We start from the raw sequence: 26,064 nt of genomic DNA on the forward strand, positions 1-26,064 counted from the left end.
TTCAACAAATTTGGTTTTGTGTGTATTAACGAATTCAGCTTCAAAATATTATGGATGCTCCCAAACACCACCTTAGAGCCATGAAAATTAGGTGAAATCTGGAGAAAATTTATCCTAGTTCTTGGTTAGTTTTATTGGAATGCATTATTTAGTGCTTGACAATTTTAAATCTTGAAAGTTCAATGAGAACATATTCCATTGAAACATTATCAAGTGTCTACGTCCACTTTATTTTGTGGAAAAATGTTGTATTGTAATTCTATTTCCTTTTAGCTAGAAATAAGTGATGCAAATTTATTCATTAAAATGCTATTCACAACAAATGCATCATTTAAATTTGAGTGAGATGATCAACGCGTGCTCATTGCATGCATTTTTAATAATTGAAACCTAGAACCACATTTTTTTAGCTTTCTGCATATGATTGCCACTTGCTAAGTTATGAATATGAATGCAATAGGTAAGCATATTGTTTTATTTTAGTTTTTTCCTTCAATAAACAAAGCCATGCGTGCTTCTTTAGGTCAATCTACTGTTGATGACATAGTAAGCATGTAAAAGTTTTTAAGGTAAGAAATAAGAATGCTTTATGTTGTGATCAGAGTATTTTTTTTAAAAATTTGGATTGGTACTCTTCTATGATGGACTTTACCCTTCTTTTTTATTTTTTTTAGATATTAAAGGGAAAATGAGCAATGACTTGCCTATAGAGGTGGAGGTGCCAAACTTGGAGGATGCAATAATGACGCAAGCTAATTCCCAACATCAGCCTTCAAATCCCAGTATGACAAGTGATAGTGCTACTAATCCTCCTACTCAATCTAATCAAAAAGTTAGGAAGAGAATGAGACCAAGATCTGAAGTGTGGGATCACTTTATTAAATTTGTGACGAAGTCTAGTGAAATTAAGGGTAAGTGTCATTATTGTCATATTGATTACTGTGCTGATCCTAAAAAGAATGGTACGGGCACACTTAGATATCATATGGTTAGATGTGCACAAAATCCACATGTTGAAGAAACAAAACAGACACAATTAAATTATCAACCAGCCTTAAAAAATGCAAAAGGCTCAGAGGCAACTCTTACAAATTGAAAATTTGACCAAGAGGCAATTCGAAAGGCATTATCTTACATGCTTACTGTTGATGAATTGCCTTTTAAATTTGTAGAGAATATGGGATTCAAACATCTTATGAAATTTGCATGCCCTCGTTTTCGAATTCCATCAAGATGGACAATTTCTAGGGATTGTTATGACCTTTACATGGAAGAGAGGTTAAAGTTGAAAAAGTTTTTGAAAACCTCCTCTCAAAGGGTTAGTTTCACAACTAATACATAGACTTCTTTGCAAAAAGTCAATTATATGTGTTTGACTGCACACTTTATAGATAATGATTGGAAATTGAACAAAAAGATCCTTAACTTTTGTCCAATTTATAGTCATAAAGGTGAAGAGATAGGTATGGCCATTGAGAGGTGTTTGCTTGACTGGGAGTTGATAATGTGTTTACAATGACTATAGATAATGCAAGTTCAAATGACGTTGCAATTGCCTATATAAAAAGAAAAGTTTCAAATTGGAGAAAAGACATTTGTGGAGGCAAATTCTTGCACATGAGGTGCATTGCACATATAATTAACCTAGTTGTGCAAGATGGTTTGAAAGAAATGGGGGATTCAGTTGCTCATGTTAGAGACGCAGTCAAATATGTTAGGCATTCACCTGCTAGGTTGAAAAATTTCAAGCGTTGCGCAGAAGTAGAAAAAGTAGAATGCAAAAAGATGTTATGCCTAGATGTTAGCACTCCATGGAATTCTACTTATTTGATGCTAGACACAGCTCAAAGATATGAAATGACTTTTGAAAGGTTTAGGGATGAAGATCCTTCATTTAGAATTGAGCTTGAGACTAGGGATGGCATACCAAGTAGTTTTGATTGGGAACAAGTTAGAAAATTTGTGATGTTTTTGGAACACTTCTATGAACTCATTATACGAGTTTCAGGTTCTTTGTATGTTATAAGTAATACATTTTTTTATGAAATTAGTGGGATTAATTGTCTTCTAAAAGAGTGGGAAAATAGTGATGACCTGGAGTTGAGTTTAATGAGCATGAAAATGAAGGATAAATACAACAAGTACTGGGGAAACATTGACAAAATGAATATGTTGATTTTTGTTGCATCTGTTCTTGACCCTAGACGTAAGTTGGGATTTGTGCAATATGCTCTTTCTACTATGTATGAAGGTGACAAAGGTTTATTGGCGGGGAAAAAAGTTCAGGATACAACATTTGAATTGTTTGCTGATTATAAAAAGTTGTCACAATCTAAAAATGAAGAATCAAATAGAAGTGAAACTTCAAGCTCGACTTGCTCCATTGGTCAAGGTGAAGCAGCAGAACGAAAGTTCAAAGTTTTGTATCAAAAGTGCAAGACTCAAATTGGAGGTGGAGATAATAAATCAAAGTTGGATAAGTATTTGGGGGAGGATTATGAAAAGGACGTGGAGGGCTTTGATATTTTGGAGTGGTGGAGGTTAAATAGTCAAAGGTTTCCCGTCCTTTCACATATGGTTCGTGATGTTTTAGCAGTACCCATCTCTACAATTGCTTCAGAGTCTGCTTTTAGCACAGGGGGGCATGTTCTCGATGCCTTTAGGAGTTCTTTGACTCCTAAAATTGTTCAAGCTCTTATCTGTACACAAGATTGGATGCGGGGTTCACATACTCCAATTAAGGTTGAAGAAAAAATAGATGACCTTGAAAATCTAGAAAAAGGTAATATTATATTTATATCTTGTCAAAAATTTTCATTTGGTCATTGAATGATTAATTATTACAACTTACGAGTGCTTCTATACAATTTTTTAGAGTTGTCAAAGGTTGCATTGGAGTCCACAATTGGTGAATAAGACAAACAAAGAAAGACAAAGGGTTGGTTTCATACTTTCATATTGAGATTATGCTTTAGTGTTTTGTCATATAAATTACATGCTATCAATTATCATTATTTTGGTTTGTTGCAGACTTACAGGCGAAAAAAGCAGAGAAATTGTACTTTGTATTTTGCAATGTAAGAAGCTAAAAAGTGGGAGTTTCTAATACAAGAAGCCATAAAATTGTAGTTGTCACTTGTCAACAAATGTATGAAGCATTGAAGTCCTAATTTTTTATTTTAATTTTTTAGAAACAATTTATATTTTATGTTTATTTTTTATTTTTATTTTGCACAAAATGTTTACATTGGTCTGTAATATAATATTATGAACTTTGTACTCTTGAACTCAAATCCAAGTAGACACTGCATACCTTTAAATTTCATGTTTGGTCTATGATTATATTTTTTTAGGAAGGTTTTCTAGATTGTTTTGGTATGCAGATGATTTTATTTTTACATTTATTAGATTTTATGTAAACAGGGTTCTATACTTCTATTTTTACATTGATTAGATTTTATCTAAGCAAGGATAAGACACCTAGTTGACTAGTTGTGAGCCTCTAATGGTGTCATTATAGATTTTTTTTTTTTCTTCAAAATTAAGAGTTTCTTAATTCAGCTGATGGTGGGTAACCCTACCCCCAATTCACTCCACCCAACTTTTTTTTTTTTTTTTTTTTCTATTGAATTCTAGGATTGTCTTGCTTAATTTGCCTTTAGTAGAAACTAAACTTGTGCTTATACTCGTCATTTGGTTTGACAATTTTATGAACACTGGTTAATGGTTATGCTTCTTGTGAACAACCCTATTTTGCTTATGTAAGTGCATTAAGGAGTTTAATTAAGTTTGCTTATACTCGTCATTATTATTATTATTATATTTTGTCATCGTTTTTCTTGTTTTGGGTTCTTTGTTCTATGGTAAAATATCATTTTTATTAATAAAATTAATAAATAAGGTATTTAATTAACCTGGATTTGGTTTTTTAAATTTTTTGTATAATAATCAATTTTAAATAATTTCGGTTAAAGTCGGTTAAAATCGGTTAACCGAATTACCCGTTCGGGTAATTCGGTCAGGTTCGATTCGGTTTCCTCCTCCAATTCGATCGGTTCGGTTAATGATTTTATTTAACCAAATTTTTCGATTAATTCGGTTAATTACCCGAATTTGGCCGAACCGACCGTTTGCTCACCCCTAGTCTGCTATAGAGAGAAAAACAAATATCCCTATCCATCGAGAAGATTAAAAAGAATAATTTTTTGAAAATATTTGAAGAATAAGTGAAGAACATTCAAGAAAAAATGTGAAGAACAACCAAGAATAACTAAGAACATCCAAGAACATTCAAATGAAGATTCAAACATTCAAACATATTACAAAGGAAAGAAGAAGAAAAAAAAAGGAAGAGGAAAAGAAAGCATACCTTCAGAGAAGATCTTTCCTTCGAAATGTGAAGAGTGGGAAGGGGAAGGAAACTATTTATGGAGAAAATCGCACAAATTGCGATGTTGTGGTAAGCGATCTGATGAGCATAGCTCATGAGACAACCCAGAGGTAAGAAGGACTCACTAGGAATGGCTCATCTAATGATCATTGATCATAAGGCCCGAAGCAATGCCTACTTGATTAGGACAATTCATGAAATAATCAAAGAGTAAGCACAACTCACCAGGAATGACCCATCTTATGAGCACAACTCATGAGGCTCGAAGATATGCCCACTTGATGAGCATAGCTCATGAGGCAACCTAGGAGTGAGCATGCCTCACCAAGTATGGCCCATTTGATGAGCATTGCTCATGAGGCCCAAAGATATGCCCACTTGATTAATACGGCTTATAAGGCAACCTAGGAGTGAGTACGGCTCACCAAGAATGGTCCAACTAATGTGCACCACTTATAAGGCCCAAAGAAATGCCCCCTTGATGAGCACAACTCATAAGGCAACCCAAGAGTGAGCACGACTAACCAAGAATGGCCCAACTAATTAGTACGACTCATAAGGCATGAAGAAATGCCCCTTTGATGAGCACAGCTCATGAGGCAACCCAAAAGTAACATGACTAACCAAGAATGGTCCCACTGATGAGCATCGCTTATAAGGCTTAAAGAAATGTCTACTTGATGAGCACAACTAATGAGACAACCCAAGAGTGAGCACAGCTCACCAAAAATGGTCCATCTAATGAGCATCGCTCACGAGACTCGAAGACATGCCCACTTGATGAGCACAACACCTAAAGCCACCCGAGAATGAGCATGGCTCATCAATAATTTTTCATTTGGTGAGCATTGCTCACGAGAAAAAATATATATATGAATACCTACTTAGTAGAAAGCAGTTTCGGTAAAAGGTAGAACACCTTACAAAATTTGTTATGAAGTTAGTAAACATACACGCTCAATGAGCAGCTATTCCTTAAAAAGAGAAAGAAAGATAGGAAAGGCTTGAAACAGCTTAAATGGAGCCATAAGGCAAAAAAAAAATGTCTCAGAAGAAAGGAGGCGACTCGAAGTTTGAGGACACGGCTGGGTGGATCCAATATTTCTTTTGGCAATTGGGAATTACGCGACTCATCGAATCGGCTCAAATAAGCCAATCTCCCTTGCACCACTCAAATTCAGCTAAAACTTCGTCGGCGTCTCGTAAGGTCAGCACACAGCTCAAATTAAGCCATCTCCCTCATGTGGCTCAAATTAAGACAGAACCTCGCCTATCATCTCAGAAAGTCAAGAAACAACTCAGATGAGCTGAATCCCCCCCAGCATGACTCAAAACATGGATGAGCCAATCTTCATCTCACGCGGCTCAAATGAGCTGAATCTCTCCCTCATGGCTTGGATCTTGGATTAGCCAATCTTCATCTCAAGTAGCTCTAATTAAGTTGGAATCTCTTTGAACGATTCGAAGATTAGGAAACAGCTCAATCATTTAACCCTCATACAGCTCATATTAAGCTACAATCTAATTGAACAACTCAGATGAGTCAATTTAACCTTTATGTGGCTCAAAATGAGTTGGAATTTCACTAAACAGCTTGGAGACTTGGCACATCGGCTCGGTCAAGCCTATCAATTCTCAAACAACTCGAACTGAGCCAAAAGCCCTCCAATCAACTCAGATTAAGTCGCAAACCCTTCAATTAGCATGAATTGAACCAAACTCCATAACTCGGATTGAGCTAGGGCCCTCAAGGTTAGCTGGAAATAAGTCACGCAGTTCAAGTGAAAATTTATGACCCTTGATTTTCTCAAATAAACACAGGATCACTTCAATTTAAACAAAGTCATCAGCACAAAGAAGACTCTCGAGTCTTCGAATTTAATTTCTTTGACTTGAGTAAAAGTGGGGGACAAATAATATGACATGAAGATAAGATTAAAGAGACAATTTAATAAAGGTCAAAAATCAAGGTTTAGTAATTAACCACCAATTATAACCCATAAAATCAAGATGAAACCTCCATAATCAAAATAAATAGCGAATAAATGTCAAATTTAATAGAGATGTGTCATCCCCAACTATAAAAGGGACATCCAGAGAGAAGGTAAGCATCTCATTCTCCTGGGAAGTGTTCGGCTTGAAACTTATGGGAATTGTGAAAAGAGCTTGTATTAACATTGAGAGACATACATTACAAAGTGAAACATATTTATAGGAAGGCGAATCAAAATGCAGATTTCTTTACCAAGTAGGGTGAATCTAGAATATCTATATCATATAGTTGAAATGATGAGCTTCCACAACAAGTCAGGTGAATGATTCGATTGGATTTTTTGGGATTTCCTTCCTTGTGGTTGAGATGCTTTATGTTGGTGTTTGTGAAGGTTGTAGTGGTTGGTTTATTCCTTGAGATCTTTCGGAGTTTTGTTTGTTTTCCACTTATAGTTGTTTAGTTCTTAATTATTTGTTTGGTTGTTGACCATTGGTTTATTGGTTTTGAATAAGTTGGTTTAGTCAGTTTTAGATTCTTGGGATATTTTTCCCAAATCTCAAGGTTGGAACCACGGTATTCATCCGTCATAAATGAAAGGTTTTCTAATAACAATAAGAGGTTATGTTGGTGGAGAAGTATTAATTAGAACTTAATTGAGATCAGCACAATTTAATGAGACAATAATTTATTTCACTGCCAAATATTTTAAGCTGTAGTTTTTTTCTGTCTAATACAATCATAATGAAGTCATATTAATACCAAATGGTGTGTGTGTGTGTGTGTGTGTGTGAGAGAGAGAGAGAGAGAGAGAGAGAGAGAGAGAGAGAGAGAGAATCAATATAACTGTAGATGATAAATGGGGCTTTGGGCCGAGCCAAGTATGTGACATTAGAGGGCCAAGAGTGTAATGCCCCACTTAGATTTGATATTTTTCCTTCATATAATATACATGGTTAGGATGAAGTTCTATAAAATTTTTTAGGACTCAACATAGTAATCATATAATTTGGAGTTCCACCCTCCCAAAGTGAGAGTGTGATGATCCAATTAAACTATTTGAAAGCTTTGTGATATTTTAGGAATTTTAAAAAATTCCTAAATAAAAGGTACTTCGAAATATTACTGTCTGGTGGGGCAAATATCAAAGACAACTTGCCTGAGATTTTTTGGATCCGCAACTATAAAAAATTAAGTAAATTATGCATTCATGAGGAAGAATTGACCTAAAAGAGAACAAACCTTTTCGTTTTCCTCTTTTTTTTTTTTTTTTCTCTCTTTCAATCCCATCTCTCTTCTGATTCCTTTTCTCCCCTTTCTTTTGGTTGTCGCCAAAAGGTACAAAACGTAAATGATAATACAAACATCATATATATAATTTTTTAACCCCTCCCTCGTGAATACAATTTTTACTTGTGCATCTACAAGGGCATGAGTCTCCTATACCTAAAAAACCAAACGAAAGAACAAAATATGGTGATCCCACAAACCCCAGTGATTATAAGGACCCACTTAAATGCATCAGGGTCATCAAACAATGATATTTCAAAATTCATGCCGAAGATCCCTGCCACCACCCCAAAGATTGCAACCACAAATGTTGCTGTTGTCAACAGCAGCTCAAATTGAATCAGCTGGTTTCGGACATTATCCTGTCCCGAAAACAAAAAACAAAAAACAAAAAACTGCATTCAGTTTTCAGTTTTCAGACATCTTAACTTATGAAAATAATAATAATAAAATAGAAACTAAAAGGTACTGAAGCCAGGATCATAGTGCAACCATACTATGAACTTTCTGCCCATTTTAAAAATTAAAGTCCTATAACATGTACCCTTGGGGACCCAATCAATACAGAGTTTTGTGGTCCACAATTTTGGTACATTGGCTAGTGCAGAAATGACCTTTCAGTCTTCTGAAATGGACTTTACAGTAATTGATGTAATTAACAAAATCGAAAGCCTTCTTTTCCTTTACTGTGTGATATCAGTGATTTGCTAATCAGTGACCAACTCAATGGAACACACTCTTAACTCATATGCACATATGCAACTAGAGATATGATCTGTGTTAAAACTGCCGAGTTTGAAAAGTGCTATAGGAGTTCATAAAATAAAACACGTACCAGCTGAATGTTAATGAAATCCTCTGTGTCATCGATGTACTCCTTGAGCTGAAATGACAGAAAAATTGCATTGATAATTTGTTCCCACTGACCAAGGAAAAAGAGAGGAAAAGGTTACTCAAGTGCTGTAGATACCGATGTCAGCTTGTTAAGGGTGCTATCAATGACGACAAAATATGCTTCCAACAACATCTCAAGTTCTTCAATACTCTCTGTAGCACTTTCAGAACTCCTCATGCTCTCATGCCGGCTCCTTGTGATGCTGAAGCTTTTCTCAAGTTTCCGGCTATCAGGGGGTGAAGCAACAGGAGAAACTGGAGCAGAAACAGAGAATGCACCTTCATTTGATCTGTATCCCACCAAAGATTGATCACCATAGAATGAAGATTCCATCCGCCTCTTCTTCTCAGTAAGGTACATTTCAGCCATGTCTCCATCATCATCCATGAGCTGCTCTATCTCATCCCTAACCTATATGGATAAAGCCACAGAATGGGTTGAATTTATTTGCCTAAATGCAAACTGAAATGTGAAAATTAAATACCTTCTGAACTCTCCGCGTCAATGCAACAAGTCTGCTTTTCAGTCGACGTGCACGTTCCAAGTTTAACGTACTGATCTTTGATGTAAGTTCATCTAACAGGGGATATGCTTCAATTTCTAATTCTGCAGCCTTCAGATGGTATTTCAGGTTAGTTGAATTAGTTGCCAATGCAATCAAAATATTACCAGAGAATCTAGTGGTTTTTTATAAGCATGGAATTTTTTTACATTAATAGAGAAAAAAAGAAGTTCAACAGCATTCTTCATAATCACATATAACAATTAACTGTCACAGTAAAGTCATTATAACCATTTCTCAACCCTTTTGTTAAGTGCATGAAAATCAATGAATTGGTCAATTTTTAACTGAACCAATGCTTGGCGCATGCCGTCATTATGAGTTAAATACATGCAGCTGGAAACATGTGAATATGACATAGGCATAGTGGTACACAAATAAAATTCCTCCTGATTAAATACAAAGAGAAAACTGGGAAACATGAATACATAAAGCATCATTAATGCACACTAATACAGTCCGAAACATGCTGTGAAAGGATTGACCCCCTCCCCCTCTCATGAAGCTCCATTAATATAACTCAACATGTCCAGACCAATCCGGGCTGACCTGCTCAAAATTAGTTAGAGCATGAATTTTTTTTTTTTTTTTTTTTTTTCCTAACATGCTACTGTATAAAAAAAATGCTGCAAACTTGGAAGCAGACCAGGAGGAGCAAGAAAATTGATCACTCCTTTGATTCTCATTGATAAATGTGAAGTTCTCAAATAAGTATAGACACAAAATTCAACACAGGAATATGGGATTTCATCTTCACAAATCAGTACGTCAGTCACCAAAGTATGAAGGATAGGGCCCTTGAGCAAGGCCTCCATTGACAGACCCATGCCTACTATCCATTAACATCAACCTTCACACTTCATGGAGAGTGTGTCCATTGACAATGCCAGGGACCATGGGGAGGGAGTGAGACTGGGAGAGAGATAAGAGAGACAAGTGACCATGCTGACAGAGAGAGAGAAAACCAGCCATGGCTGCTAATACACACAACCCAAAAATGGCAGAAGAGAATGAGGGAAGACAGAAGGTGAGGAAGAGGAAGTAGGGTTAGGGTTTCGTTACATATCATTATATGTGTAATGGCTGGTTTATTTTTATTTAACCCAGACCAGGCCCAAAACTTAGTTGGTCCAACCTGGACCATGCCATATTAGGCCTGCAGTCCAATTTGTTACAACCAGGCTGAACCAAGACTGCCATGTGGCATAGGTCATCCAAACACAATAACATTGATTCTCTTATTTTTATTAAGTTTTCAAGATATTTTGACCATGTTTCGCATGAGGGCTTTTAGAACGCATTGAACAGGCAACATCAAACCATGCAACAACAAAAAAGTGGCATCTATTGCCAATCTAATAATCCAAACCAAATGAAATTTTAGTGTTGTTCATTTGGCTTTATTTCTAAGAAACTAAAAATCTATTTGCCATAGATGTCTTTACTCAAAAATGGTGACAACTTATCTTCACCAGGCCTGACAGAGAGGAGGGGAAGGAGAATACACACCTGAGAATCAAGAAATGTACAAGCAGTCTCCAGAGCAACTTCAAGGGCCCTAAATTCGAAGGGCAAATAATCAGGTGATGTGCTTCCAAACACATTGTCAAAATTCCTACTTCCTCTCCTTCGGCTCAAGTCAGCACCTTCTGACTGCCAAACTTCGCCCACCCCAGGTGCTTTCAGTCGCCGCTGTAGCTCCACCACATACTGCAACACATAGTTATCAAGAGAATTCAGGAGCAAAACTTCATCTGCTGTGATAATACATCGAATCTGCTCTAGATTTACAACAATAGCCTTCTCTCTACCAAGAATTGTTGAAGGGTACACAAAAAGTGGATCAAGAAGGCGCAGATCTCGGGCAGGAAGATCACAGCGGCGCATCATAGTGAACTTGTCAACCTCTATGACCTGGGAGTTCCCAGATGCATCCACTCGAATCCATGATCGAAGGCCCTGGCCACGTTTCTTCAGCCCTAAAAAATCCACAGCTTGAAAAGGTTGACGTCCAGAGGCAGACGGCCGGTAAGATGCATCTCTAAGGCTTATAGCTGAGGCAGGTTTTGGTGGAAGCAGGCGCTCTTTGAGGTCTGCCATTAATGAGTAACTTTGAATGCTGCAACACATGAGAAAGAGACCAGTAAACACACCAGATCCTATTATCAGAATCATTATCACTAAAAGTGTAATAATTATGATCCTCTAAAGACTCACAAGATGGAAAATGGTACAAGGTATCATGACACAATAAACCTTACCCTTGCAAATAGATTCTACTAATTCACTAAAGATCCTTTGGTTCAAAAGCTTATCCAAATAATATAACTAATCAAAGAAGTCTGGGATATCATCAAAACAATTCGAAGCAAATATAAAATGTGACAAAATCCCACCAATATGTTCATCATTCAACAGTTTATGCTAATAGATGATTAGATACAGAAACTACCCACGGAACGTTAAGCACAAAATAGCACAATAACTAATTTCATATGGATAAAATATTGTCTAATCAGAATTTCCGTATTCCTTGAGCAGCGGAAATTTTGTAACACTTACTATAATTTAAAAAAAAAAAAAAAAAACCTTTTCTTGGGGAGGGTCAAACGGGGTTGGGGATAAGGAAGTTCAGATATTACCCTCCTCATATTCAATAAGGCCAGGTAAGAAACTATAAATTTTGCAATGAACCAAGATCTGGCAATGTAAATGCCTCAGCCCAGCTCTGGTGTGAGAAATTGTCTGCTTTGGCACACTAAGCCTCACAATGCCCCACAAAAGGTGCCTCCCAATATTGAGACTTAATACGCTCTAGTACATGCCCAGTATGAGTTCATGACAGGCTCCCCACTTGATCTCTCTTACATCCTTGTTGGAATGGTCCACACCTCTGTCAGAATCCAAATCCAGTGAGGTACTGTCTAGGTCCATTGGAATTTGGAACTCACAGTTTTGCCACATAAAAGGCACCTCACAAGGTTAGGAACTAATGTCATATATGCTTAAAAACAATATTAATAAATTCACAAGTATAATGTAAAAAAAAAAAAATCACAAGTATAATGTAAAAAAAAATCAATATATAATTTGCAAACTACTCATTGGCCATTCAAAAATTGCTAGCTTGAATTTATTATATAAATCATGACAACAGATAGGTATACAAAGTTCAAATTGTTTTCAAGATCTCTAAAAGATACAACTCAAGATTATTTTGAAACATTGAGGTTCAAGAGTTTTAGAATCAACTAAAATTATGACATTCCTTTTATATATAAATGGAGTTAAACTTTAAATCTAACTTGAGAATTAGACACCCAAAAATGCATAAACCTCAATTAAAAATGCACAAAAGGCGTGCCTTTTGACCAAATGCGTAAGCCTCAGCATGTAATGCGTTGGCTTTTTTGGGATTTGGCATTTTAGGTTGAGCCTATAAGGCGTTTTAGGCTTGTCTTGCCTTGAAGCTCACCTGATTGAGCCTTCTAAAACATTGTAACCAAGATTTCCCTAGCACACGCTTGTGAGATCATAACACTGCACAAATCCTTCTCTGCATTCTGTATGATTGAGGGCAATATCCTCAAAAAGTTAGCATAGTCAAGTTGTCTCTTGGCCCCAGTTATTTTTATTTTACCATTGGTCCTCCCTTGATCTCCAACATCAATTAAATTGCTCAAGTATCTTACGCCCTTTTTAATTTAACATATTTCAACCAGCTTAAATTTTGATGATTTCCAAAACTCGTTATTGTATACCTTGTGTTATCACATTAAGCTAATGTTATCGAACTCACATGTTATGCATTTCTATAGGTAGACTTACCGTAACACAATCTATCAAACATCTTATGCATGGCTGCAAGTTGTTACATGTTTATTTGGTTTAAGTACTAAACCTTACTTGGTAGACTTGTCTTGTTCAGTAATTGGGTAAAATGGAAGACCTAAACTCAATGATAGGTCTCTCCCTCTATTTATAATATATGTCAAGTACAATAGTAATGACCATAATATCCTTACTAATTCACACTTATTACTAACAAAGCTTTAACAAATATACTAAAGCTAAATGACTAAATAACCATTAACACTCCCTCTTAAGCTAGAGCATATACATGATATGCTACTAGCTTGTTACAAATGAATATCACACGAGCACCTCCCAAGGCTTTAGTGAACAAATCAGCAAGCTCAGACTCAGACTTCACTTGAGTGGTAATAGTGAGCTTCTATACAAGTTTCTCTCGAATAAAGTGTCAATCAACCTCAATGCACTTTGTCCGCTCATGGAAGACAAGGTTGGAGGTAATATGAATAGTAGCTCAATTATCACACATCAACTCCATAGGCTGAGAATGTGGAAAACCTAGTTCTTTCAACATGTTCTTCAGTCAAACAAGTTCACATGTAGTGTGTGCCATAGCTCTACACTCTGACTCAGCACTTGCTAGGACACCAAATTACCACCGAAAAAGATACAATACCCCGTTGTAGATCTTCAATCATAAGGTGACCCATCCAAATTTGCATCCGTATATCCCTAAATATAAGGGTGACTCTGATCCTGATATAAAATACCTCTCTCTAGTGCACCTTTGAGATATTTCAAAATGCGAATCACTGCATAGTAGTCAAAGGCGCGAGGCGAGCCGAGGCGCAAGGCAAAGGCGCGCGCCTCACGAAGGCGAGGCGCACAATCATTAAAATGGTGTGAAATGTCTATTTGGGGTAATTGATATATGAACATATGAATATCTAGTAATATTAGAATTTAAAAAACAATGTATCATATATTTCATGCAAATTAGGCAATAACTCATTTTGTATTAGTAGCTAATAGCCTAATCCAGGCAATAACCCATTTAAAATTTAAGACTTATATAATGCACTTCGAAACAAATTAAAAAACAGCAGCTAAATTTCAATAAAAAGAATAAATATTATGTATTAGTTATAATTTATAAACTTACATTAATTAAACTAAATATTACAAATTAAAAAACAGTAGTTAAATTTCAGTAAAAAGAATAAATATTATGTATTAGTATTAATTTACAAGCTTACATTAATTAAACTAAATATTACAAATTAAAAAACAGTAGCTAAATTTCAGTAAAAAGAATAAATATTATGTATTAGTTATAATTTATAAGCTTACATTAATTAAACTAAATATTTAATTTTTAAGCTTACATATAAAGAAGAAGAAGAAGAAGAAGAAGAAGAAGGAAAAGAGAAGTGACAGGCAGCAGTCAGCAGCACGCAGCAAGCAGGCAGCAGGAAGAAGAAGAAGAAGAAGAAGAGAAGCAGCAGGCAGCAGGACACAAGCAGCAGCAGAAGAAGAAGAAGACTTACGAAGGTTCGAAGGCTCAAAGAAAAGCTCACTGCTGGCTCGAAATGTTGAAGAAAACGTGACGAACTCACGGCTGGTTTGAAGGCAGGCAAACGAACTCGCGAGGGCTCCTGCTGGTTCGAAACGAAGTCGCAAAGGGTCATGCTTCTTTAAAATGTCGAAGACAAACTCACGATCCTGGTTCGAAGCTCGAAGACGAAGTCATGAAGGCTTCTGGCTGGTTCGAAGGCTCGCAAACGAGCTCACACTGCTGGTTCGAAGCATCACGATGGCTCCTGCTGGTTCGAATGTGCAAGACGAACTCACGAAGGGCTTCGAAGGGCCAAAAGGAGCTAGGGCTCTGTTTGTTCGAGTCGAACGAGGGCTACGGGTCTGGCTGTGGCTATTTCTCTCCTTTAAATGACTAAAAATTCACAAGGCGCGACTCACTGCGTCTGTCACCCCACTGCGCCTTGTCTCGCCTAGCGTCGCCTCTTGCAGGTTGCCTCGCCTCACCTGGTTTGGGGGGCAAGCCTCTTCACCTCACTGCGCCTTGCGCCTAGGAGGCGCACTTTTAACTAGTATGACTACATCCCAATGACTTTTTTTCATGGAATCGTGAAACTGACTCACAATACTTGTTGCGAAGGATATATCTAGTTGAGTGACTGTGAGATAATTCAACTTTCCAACAAGTCTCCGATACCAACCTAGGTTAGGCAACAAATCACCAATATCTGGCATTAACTTACTATTGGTGGATCCATGTGTGTATCAACAGGTTTGGATCTCAACAACCCTACCTCATTTAAAAGATCAAGAACATACTTCCTTTGTGACAAGAAAGTTCCCATATGAGATCTCAATACTTCTATACCCAAGAAGTACTTCAATGGTCCTTAGTCTTTGGTCTGAAACTTACTCTGTAAAAAAAGCTTTAGGTTCTGAATGCCACGATCATCATAGCCAGTGATCACAATGTCATCCACATAAAAATCACAGCCAATGGAGTATGACGATAAAATATAGAGTGATCTACTGCACACTGATGGAGGCCAAACTCAAGCACTACAGCACTAAAATGGCCAAACCATGCTGTTGGAGATTATTTTACTCCATACAAAGATTTCTTGAGCCAACATACTGAGCCTAACTCCCTCTGAGTAACAAACCCAAGGTTGCTGCATATATACCTCCTCATGAAGATCACCATGTAGGAAAGCATTCTTCACATCTAACTGATGTAGAGGCAAATGACAAGTGGTGGCTAAAGAAATGAACAAACGTAGTAAGGCAAGTTTAGCGACCGGGGAGAATGTGTCTGAATAATCCAAGCCATACACCTGAGTACCCCTTAACAACAAAGTAAGCCTTCAGACGAGTTGTATAACCATCAAAATTGACTTTCACATTGTACACCCAGCGACAACCAACCACAAGCTTATCAGGAGGAAGAGGTACCAAATCCCAAGTGTCATTATCATGTAGTGCATGCATCTCTTCAGCCATTGTCGTTCTCCACCTAAAATGGGATAGGGCTTTAGAAATAGACCTTGGAAGAGCAACAGAAGGCAAAGTACTAACAAAACAGTAATAAGAAGGTGACAAGAAATCATAACAAACAAAATTAGAGATCGGATGTTGGGTACAAGTGTGTTTACCTTTTCGAACAGCTATTGGAAGACCAACATCATAAGAAATCAAATCATCCGACGAAGGAACTAAAGGCACAATAGTAGAAGCTAGAGGAGACACTTCCCCCTTGAGTTTCCGTGTGTATAGCTGCAAATTGGGATGATTCAAGCGGTGAGAAGGACTCAAACTAGATGAAGACATAGGAGGATTGGGCATAGATACTAGATTTGGATCTGGAAGGCAAGGCAGAGGAAGGGACTCATCAAGGTCAATAGAACTCAAGGAATCAAAGTAGTATGGTGTAGACTCAAAAAAGTGACATCAGTAGAAACAAAGAATCGATGTAAAGTAGGACTATAACATCGATATCCCTTTTGAGTGTAGGAATAGCCCAGAAAAATACATTTGATAGCATGAGGATCCAACTTATCCATTCTTAGAAATAATTGATGGACAAAGGACACACAACCAAACATACATGGAGGAAGGGAGAAGAAAAGTGCCTTAGGAAAGATAATTGAATATGAAATTTAACCACCAAGGGCAAAAAATGGCATTTTATTGATGAGGGAGCAAGTTGTGAGCATAGCACCACTCCAAAAGACTTTGGGGACATTCATTTGATACAATAGGGTACGAGTGACTTCAAGAATATGTATGTTTTTCTGCTCTGCAACTCCATTTCGTTGTGGAGTGTGGGCACAAGAGGACTGATGGATCAAACTAGAGTTAGTCATATAAGTACTAAATTGGGTACTGGAGTACTCCTTGCCATTATCACTAGGAAGTATCTTGGCTAGCATATCAAATTGACTCTTTATTTGGGAATAGAAGGCACAAAGTATATCAAACAACTAGGAACAATTTTTCTGTAAATATAACCAAGTCATCATCCTAGAGTAGTCATCAACAAATGTAATTGTTAAGATTTGATTAAAAATGAATGACCTAACTTGATGATAGGTCTCTCCCTCTATTTATAATATAAATTTAAATACATTCTAATGACAATAATACCCTCACTAACTCTCACTAATTAACATACTAACACACTCGAGAATAATAATACTAAAAGACATATAACCTTTAACACTCCCCCTCAAGCTGGAGCATAAATGTCATAAGCTCCTAGCTTGCTACAAACGAATCTAACACAAGCACCTCCCAACCATGGTTTTAAATCACGGTAGCGGGTAGCGTAACGTAACGGTAACAGAAAGCAGGAGTAGCAGATGTTACATAATGGGAAGCGGGTGTAACAACCATGAATTTTTTTGAAGCATGCACAACCTTGTGCATATTAGCGTACTTGCATGTTTTAAGCTTTTAGCCATCATTAGAAAGGGTTTTAGTGTATTTTGGACCCTTTAGTTCGAGTAACTAAGTTATTTGGTAAGGGCAACAAGTTTACATTTGTTTTAAACCATCATTGATAGAAAATTACGTGTGCGCGAGTATTTATACTTCTCATTGTTCTTAACTGTGATAAATATGTGTGCTAAATGAATTAATAAAATAAAATACATTATACACTCCATTAATCTATTAGACACATAAGACATGAATAATATAAATATAAAATAGCTAGAAAAGAAAGAAGGTTGAAGTTGAAAAATAAAGAACATAAATATCACATTACTAATATTATTAAAAAAAAAAATTTCCTAAGAAGTTAGTATTTTGAAATTGTTAATTAATGCATCTATTGTGAGTATTTAAAGAAATAGTAAATTTTGTATCATTGTCATCCTCATTATAATCTTTTCCCCCTCTTGCCACTTGGTATATTGAGAATGATATATGAAAGAGAGAGAGAAAAAGTGACAAGAAAAAGTAAAAAATAAAATATTTTTTTGGTGTAACAGTCTTGTAGTGGTTACGTAACGGCCATAGCGGCCTTTATGTAACAGTCGTGGTCCGTAACGGTCGCTACGGCCGTGATTTTTCTTCCCACCAATTTCGTGGTGTGTAACTGTATCGGTAACCCAAAAAACCTTTACGTAACGGCATTAGGTAACGGTCGTGGCCTTTATTTAAAACCATGCTCCCAACGCTTTGGTAAACAAATTAACAAGCTGCATGTTCGACTTCACGTAAACAGTTGTAATGAGCTTCTGTACAAGTTTCTCCTTAACAAAGTGGCAATCAACTTCAATGTGCTTCGTCCGCTCATGAAAGACAGAGTTGGAGGCAATATGAAGAGCAGCTTGATTATCACACATCAACTTCATAGGCTGAGAATGCGGAAAACCCAATTCTTTCAACATGTTCTTCAACCAAACAAGTTCACAGGTAGTGTGAGCCATAGCTCTATATTATGATTCAACATTTGACCACGGTTTGTTTCTTACTTTTCTAATAAACCAAATTACCACCAACCAAGATACAATACCCGGTCGTGGACCTTCAATCAGAAGGTGATTCGACCCTATCTGCATCTGTATATCCATAGATATAAGTGTGACCCTGATCACAATATAAAAAACCTCTCCCAAGTGCACCTTTGAAATATCTCAAGATGCAAATTACTGCGTCCCAATGACTTGTCCTCGGAGAATCTAGAAATTGACTCACAACACTTGTTGCAAAAGACGTATCAGACTAAGTAATTGTGAGATAATTCAACTTTCCAACAAGTCTCCGATATTGTCCAGGATTAGGTAGCAAATCACCCATATTCAGCATTAACTTGCTGTTAGGATCCATGGGTGTGTCAATCTGTTTAGATCCCAACAAGTCAATTTCATTTAACAAATCAAGAACGTACTTCCTTTGTGACACAACAGTTCCGATACGAGATCTCGATACTTCTATACCCAAGAAGTATTTCAATGATCCCAAATCTTTGATTTGAAACTTAGCATATAGAAAAAGTTAAGAGACTTTGAATACCTTTATCATCATCACTTGTAATAACAATATCATCCACATAAACAACAAGAAGGATCCTACCCGATGAAGTATGACGATAAAACACGGAATGAGCCATAGCACACTGTCGAAGACCAAACTCAAGTACTACAGCACTAAAACGATCAAACCATGCTTTGGGAGACTCTTTTAAATCATATAAAGCCTTCTTGAGCCAACACAATCAGCCTGACTCCCCCTGAGCAACAAACCCAAGTGGTTGCTCCATATAAGCCTCCTCCTCAAGGTCACCATGCAAGAAGGCATTTTTTACATCTAACTGATGCAAAGGCCAGTGACAAGTAGTAGCCAAGGAGATGAACAGACGTATTGATGTAAGTTTGGCAACCGAAGAAAAAGTATCAAAATAATCCAAACCATACACCCAAGTGCATCCCTTAGCAACAAGACAAGCCTTTAGACGAGCCACAAAACCATCAAGGTTGACTTCCACAGTGTAAACCTAGCAACAACCAACCACAAACTTGTTAGGAGGAAGAAGTACCATGTCCCAAGTACCATTGTGGCACAACTAGGATCCCAAATATTATAATGGATGAGCATGAAAGGACTAACCACCCATTTGTTGACCCGGGCAGCAAAGGGAACACGATGATGCTTGCCCAAATGACAAGACTCGCACTAAAGATTAGACAAAAACTCAATGTAGAAACTAACTGTTTAAACTTTTCTAAGGATGGATGACCAAGGCGACAATGGATTTGAAGTGATGTAGTTGTGACTGCGTAGGCAATGGGTGGAGAAGGCAACTCAAAGTGGTAAAGTCCACGAGCCTCACATCTTATGCAAATTGTCTTTCTCGTCTTCAAATCCTGAATAACCACAGAATTAGGAAGGAATGTGACAAAACAATTTAGTGACTTTATAAGCTTACTAACTAACATTTGAAAGGAGATTTAAGAATGTAAAAAGCAGAAGAAAGAGAGATAGGAGGAGTAGGATTTACTATTCCTATCCCTTTAAAAGGAATAGTGGACCCATCAAGAAGTATAACTTGAGGTAGATTTTTAGAATACTGGAGATCAGAAAATAAGTTGGGTGCACTTGTTATATGCCAATGTCAATAGAATCAATATTCCAAGGACTGGTAGGAAGGATACCAGATGACATATAGACTGTAAGATTACCTTTCTGGGCCAAAAGAAGCAATGTGATAAGATGCTTGTTGAGACAATTGATACTATAGAAACCTTGAATAGTCCTTATCTGATACAGTCACAGTAAGCGGTTCACTCAAACAAGTTACTAACGAAGGAACCATACTTTTGAGATTTGCAAACTTCATCCCAACATTCACAAACTCAAACCAATGATCATAAAAATATTTGCTGGAACAATCAAAACAACCACGAACAAGGTGACCCACAATGAAAAAGTCACAAATAAACCAATACAAGGCTGCCACAGCACCAAGAAACTCGGACACTACCATGAACAAGTCACAAATAAATTAGTACAAGGCTTCCACAGCACCAAGAAACTTAGACGCAGCCCCAAGAAAGCAACACTGCCACAGCCTCACAAAAACAGCTTATGAGCACTCATAGAAGTTAAAAGCGCGCCTCAGGCGCAAGGCGCAATGAGGCGATGAGGCTTGCGCCTCATACCAGGTGGGACGAGGCGACCTACAAGAGGCGACCCTAGGCAAGACGAGGCAATGTGGGGCGCCAAGCGCAGTGAGGCGCGCCTTGTGAATTTTTAGTCATTTAAAGGGGAGAAATAGCCCAAGCCAGACCCGTATCCCTCATTCGACTCGAACGAACAGAGCCCTAGCCCCTTTCGACCCTTCGAAGCCCTTCATGAGTTCGTTTGCGAGCCTTTGAACCAGATGGAAGCCTTCGCGACTTCGTCTTCAAGCTTCGAATGAGGATTGTGAGTTCATCTTCGACATTTTGAAGAAGCACGACCCTGTGCAACTTTGTTTCAAACCAGCCGAAGCCCTCGCGAGTTCGTCTGCCTGCCTTCGAAGCAGCCGTGAGTTTGTCTGCCTGCCTTTGAACACGACGTAAGTTCGTCACGTTGTCTTCAACATTTCGAACCAGCTGCGAGATCGTCTTTGAGCCTTCGAACCTTTGTAAGTCTTCTTCTTCTTCTTCTTCTTCTTCTTCTGCTGCTGCTGCTTGCGTCCTACAACTTGCTGCTTCTGCTACGTGCTGCTGACTGCTCTTTTTCTTCTTCTTCTTCTTCTTCTTCTTCTATGTAAGCTTATAAATTAAATAATTAGTTTAATTAATGTAAGCTTATAAATTATAACTAATACATAATATTTATTCTTTTTACTGAAATTTAGATACTGTTTTTTAATTTGTAATAATTAGTTTAATTAATGTAAGTTTATAAATTATAACTAATACATAATATTTATTCTTTTTCTTGAAATTTAGCTACTGTTTTGTTTGGTATGCATTATATAAGTCTTAATTTTAAATGGGTTATTGTCTGAATTAGGCTATTAGCTACTAATACAAAAAGAGTTATTGCTTAATTTGCCTGAAATATATGATGCATTGTTTTTCAGTTAGGATACGGGATACCAAGTCTAAAATCTTAAATGGATTCTAGTTCTGGATGTGAGGCCTCGGCAAAGAAAGATCCTGCATGGAAGTATGAACATTTGGATGATCAGAAAAATAGAAATAATTTGACTTGCAATTTTTGTGGTAAAGTCACAAGGGGAGGAATATTTCGGGCAAAACAACACATTGTCGGAGGATTTCGAAATGTGAAAGAATGCTCTAAGTGCCCTGCTCATGTACGTGAGGAGATTAAAGAGTATATGATGAAGAAAGATATGGAAAAGGAGGAAAATGAGCTATTGCCCGACTTTGATGATATAGATCATTACGGTGAAGATGAAGAAGATGAAGTTCAAGAAATTGACACTCGTGGCAAGAGAGTGCTTACTGGTGATGAAAGTAAAAGATCATACCAATCCAACTTGAAGAAACCAAAACAGAAGGGGCCTATAGACTTGTTTTTTACTCCCGATCCAAAGAAAGCGGTTCAAGCTAGGAAAGAAGGGAAGATGAAGCAAACATCAATAAATGAGACGTGCAGGAAAGAACTAAGAAAAAAGGCAATGGGAGATTTTGCTAGGTGGATGTATGATGCTGGCACACCGTTTAATGTTGTACGTCTGAGCAACTTTGCAGTGACACTTGAATTGATTAGACAATATGGTCCTGGAATAAAGCCACTTAGCTATCATGAAGTGAGAGTTCCTTACCTAAAGGAGGAAGTTAGTTGAATGAAAGAGTTGTTGAAGGTCCATAAGGAGGAATGGACAAAATATGGCTACTCAATTATGTCTGATGGTTGGAGAGATTCGGTTGCTAATAAGGACAAAATAAACTTCTTAGTGAACTCTCCAAGGGGATTAGTATTCATCAAGTCTATTGATGCTTCTAATCTTGTCAAGAATGCAGATAGAATGTACAGATTACTTGATGAGATGGTAGAGGAAATTGGAGAATCAAATGTGATTCAAGTAGAAACTGACAATGTGTCAAACTATGTTGCAGCAAGTAAGAACTTATTTCTAGAACTACTTTCCATACTGTATATATTGTTTATTTTAATATTTTAATGGCTTCATTCCTTGATTTTTGAACAAGGAGATTGTTGGAAGCAAAGAGGCCTCATTTATATTGGACACCATGTGCTGCTCATTGCATTAATTTAATTTTGGAGGATATTGGGAAGATGCCTTCAATTCATGCAACTTTGAAAAGGGCAATTTTTTTGAATGGTTATATCTATAACCGTGTTGGTGTTGTCAACTTGATGAGACAGTTCACTGGAGGGAAGGAGTTACTAAGACCTGCAGTTACAAGATTTGCAACTGCCTTCATCACCCTTCGTTCAATACATCTTCAAAAGAACAACTTGAGGAAGATGTTTACTTCTGAAGATTGAAATACTACTAAATGGGCAAAGGAGGCAGCTGGCAAAAAAGCAGCTGGTATTGTTTTGATGCCTACTTTTTGGAATACCATCGTCTATGCACTTAAGTTAACAGACCCACTTGTTCGTGTACTCTGTTTGGTTGATGGGGAAAAGAAACCTGCAATGGGATACATTTATGAAGCAATGGATAGGGCTAAGGAAGCCAGCTAAGGCTTTTGGTGAGAGGGAGGATAAATTCAAGGAGGCATTTGAAATTATTGATACGAGGTGGGGATGCCAACTCCATCAACCGTTGCATGCGCTGCACACTACTTGAATCCAGAATTTTTCTATTCAAACCCCAACATTTTGCAAGATGAAGAAATTATGACAGGTTTGTACAAATGTATTGCAAGGTTACTGCCAACTATTGAAATGCAAGATAAAGTTTCAAATGAGTTGGAAAAATACAATGCCGCTAGTGGTGTCTTTGGAATTAGTTTGGCAGTGAGACAAAGGAAGACAAAAGCACCAAGTAAAGTGGCATTTTGTATTACCTCTTTCTTTATGAAAATTATTTTTGCTATTTACTTAGTAGGTATTCATTTAAAATTTATTTTATAACAGCGCAATGGTGTATGGCATATGGATCAACAACTCCAAACTTGCAAAAGTTTGCTGTGAAAATTGTTAGCCTCACGTGTAGTGCTACCGGCTGTAAAAGAAATTGAAACATATTCGAACATGTAAGTCATTAGTATATCGTGGATTAATTATTAAAGAACAAGAACTACCAATCTACTGCTTTTTAGAATCATTATTAACCATATTACTTTAAACTTTTTGCAGCTTCATAGCAAAAGGAGAAATAGGCTATCCCAACAACGCTTGAATGATTTGGTATTTGTGAAATATAATCGAACTCTGAGGCGTCGATACGACAAACATGACACCATTGATCCCATCCTCCGAAAGGACATTGATGATAGTAATGAGTGGTAGATTGGTAGGATGGATGGCGATTCTGATGAGGATGATGAACTTGTGTTTGAAGATGATAATTTGACTTGGGATTCTGTTGCTAGAGTTGCTGGACTAAATAACCCCCCGCATCACACTAGATCAAGAATAAGTACAAATATGCCATCATCGTCTAGAGGAAGAGGAAGAGCTTCATCTAGTAGTGCAACCAGTGCTAGGGGTCAAACCACAATGTTGGAACTTGTAGATGAGGATGAAATCCAAGGGGATAGTGCAGAGGAGACGGAAGAGGAAAAAGATGTTGGAGAAAACAGTTTTGATGATGAAGAGGAAGATGATGATATCTTCACTGACTTAGTTGATGATGAGTGATGATTGAGGGGATTTTTAGATTTTATACTTTGAAATCTTTTATTGTACTCTTTTCTTTTGATGTTGAACTATGTTGAATTGTTGATGCTTTTTGGCTTCGTCTTGGCAATTTTATTAAATTTCCAATTTTGTTATTGAATGTTTTGGCATTTTAAATTCTAATATTACTAGATATTCATATGTTCATATATAAATTACCCCAAATAGACATTTTACACCATTTTAATAATTGTGCGCCTCGCCTTCGTAAGGCGCGCGGCGACTTCAAAGACCCTTTGCGCCTCGGCTCGCCTTGCGCCTCTAACTACTATGTGAGCACTGCCACTGCTCCAAGAAGTTTATGAATGACCGTTACTAACACCGAACAACAACTAACAAATTACCATGAGTCCATTGTCACAACAAAGATTGGATCTTTGAGCAAAACAATGCCCAACAGCTTGATATTTTGGTATATGGAAGGAAATAGAACATTGAATCAAAAAACACAACAAACCCTGTTTCAGGCCAAATAAACTCAATAACCATTTATAAACAGCTTAACGAAGCATCAAACAACCATTCCTTGGGTGCCGCACAAAAGCAAATAAAAAAGGTAATATCTTTGGACAAAAAACATCACAAAAAACTCCAATAGCATGTTAATAGAGGGATTGGATCACTGCTGGATGATTCCAGGTCAAAACCATGCCTGAAAATAGCTTTGCGCGCCACTGCGTGGGGTTGGCCCTGGCTGCCTTCAACCGGCACGTGAGGGTGCGTGGGACACTGCCTGATGATTTCAGTGAGGGGCAGATTGGCAGTGTCTTTGGGTGACTATGGTGTTGCTTTTGCAAAATGTACAGTACATTTGATGTTCTCAAGCTGGCAATGTCGCCCAGAAAATTCCAGCAACTGGTCTGACTTTTGGCTGCTGCTGGCTGATTTCTAGGGCTATAATATTGCTGGAAATTTTTCTATGATGGTAGACATGCACCGGATATTGGGTTTTAGGCTTCGGTTTTTACGGTGGCGGTAACAATTAGGGTTTAGGTTTCAGAATCATGCTCTGATACCATGTTGAGCAATTGGATAAAATGGAAGACCTAAGTTCAATGATAGATCTCTCTCTCTATTTATAATATATGTCAAGTACAATATGAATGACCATAATACCCTTACTAGCTCACACTTATTACTAACAAAATTATAACACATTATAATAATGCTAAATGACTAAATAACCATTAACATGTCTTACAACTTGTCTAATGCCTGAACAAACTACCTACTGCGGCATATTTGATCTTAGTTTTTGAATCAAGAGTATGTACTTCAGTTTTTTTATCAAAAAAAAAAAAAAGATTTTATTAAGAAGACAAAGTACAACGAGTGTATATAATCCTCCTTAAACAATAAAAACAAAATCAAAACAGTTCAGCCAACCAATCACGCTGTAAATCAGAAAACGCAAACCCTATAAAACACCCAGCTGCAGAAGCCCACAAAGAGGCTGAATACGAAATCCTATCCTATAGAGCATAGCCAAAGACATTTTCTTCCCCTCAAAAATACAAGCATTCCCTTCCAACCAAATCCCCCACAAAACTGCAAAAATTGCACACCACCACAAGGGCAAAGCATCCTTGCCCCTTCCAAAACCCGAAAAATGGATAGCCAACAAATGTTCCAGACTCTGGACACACCCAATTCTCCCCAGATAAACCAAAATGGTTGTTCCACACCCCCCCCCCCCCCCCCCCCCAAGAAAAGGAGCAATGCAAAAAAAGGTGAGAAGCTGATACTGAATTTTGGGA

At 37.3% G+C, this 26,064-nt stretch overlaps 1 protein-coding gene across 1 annotated transcript in view; it reads right to left on the bottom strand.

The window, feature by feature from the left end:
• Positions 1–7,566: 7,566 nt before the first annotated feature.
• The window catches only part of LOC131158263 (magnesium transporter MRS2-1), a 28,122-nt gene continuing 9,624 nt past the window's right edge, over positions 7,567–26,064 (bottom strand). The window contains exons 3-7 of the mRNA XM_058113002.1: positions 10,637–11,246; positions 9,050–9,178; positions 8,641–8,976; positions 8,506–8,553; positions 7,567–8,032 (exon numbers count right to left, since the gene is read on the bottom strand). Of these exons, the coding sequence (XP_057968985.1) occupies positions 7,802–8,032; positions 8,506–8,553; positions 8,641–8,976; positions 9,050–9,178; positions 10,637–11,227 (1,335 nt within the window). The 5' untranslated portion in view covers positions 11,228–11,246 and the 3' untranslated portion in view covers positions 7,567–7,801. The remainder of the gene's footprint in view (positions 8,033–8,505; positions 8,554–8,640; positions 8,977–9,049; positions 9,179–10,636; positions 11,247–26,064) is intronic.

Source organism: Malania oleifera, chromosome 6 (genome assembly GCF_029873635.1).
Source record: "Malania oleifera isolate guangnan ecotype guangnan chromosome 6, ASM2987363v1, whole genome shotgun sequence".
Taxonomy (NCBI): Eukaryota; Viridiplantae; Streptophyta; class Magnoliopsida; order Santalales; family Ximeniaceae; genus Malania; species Malania oleifera.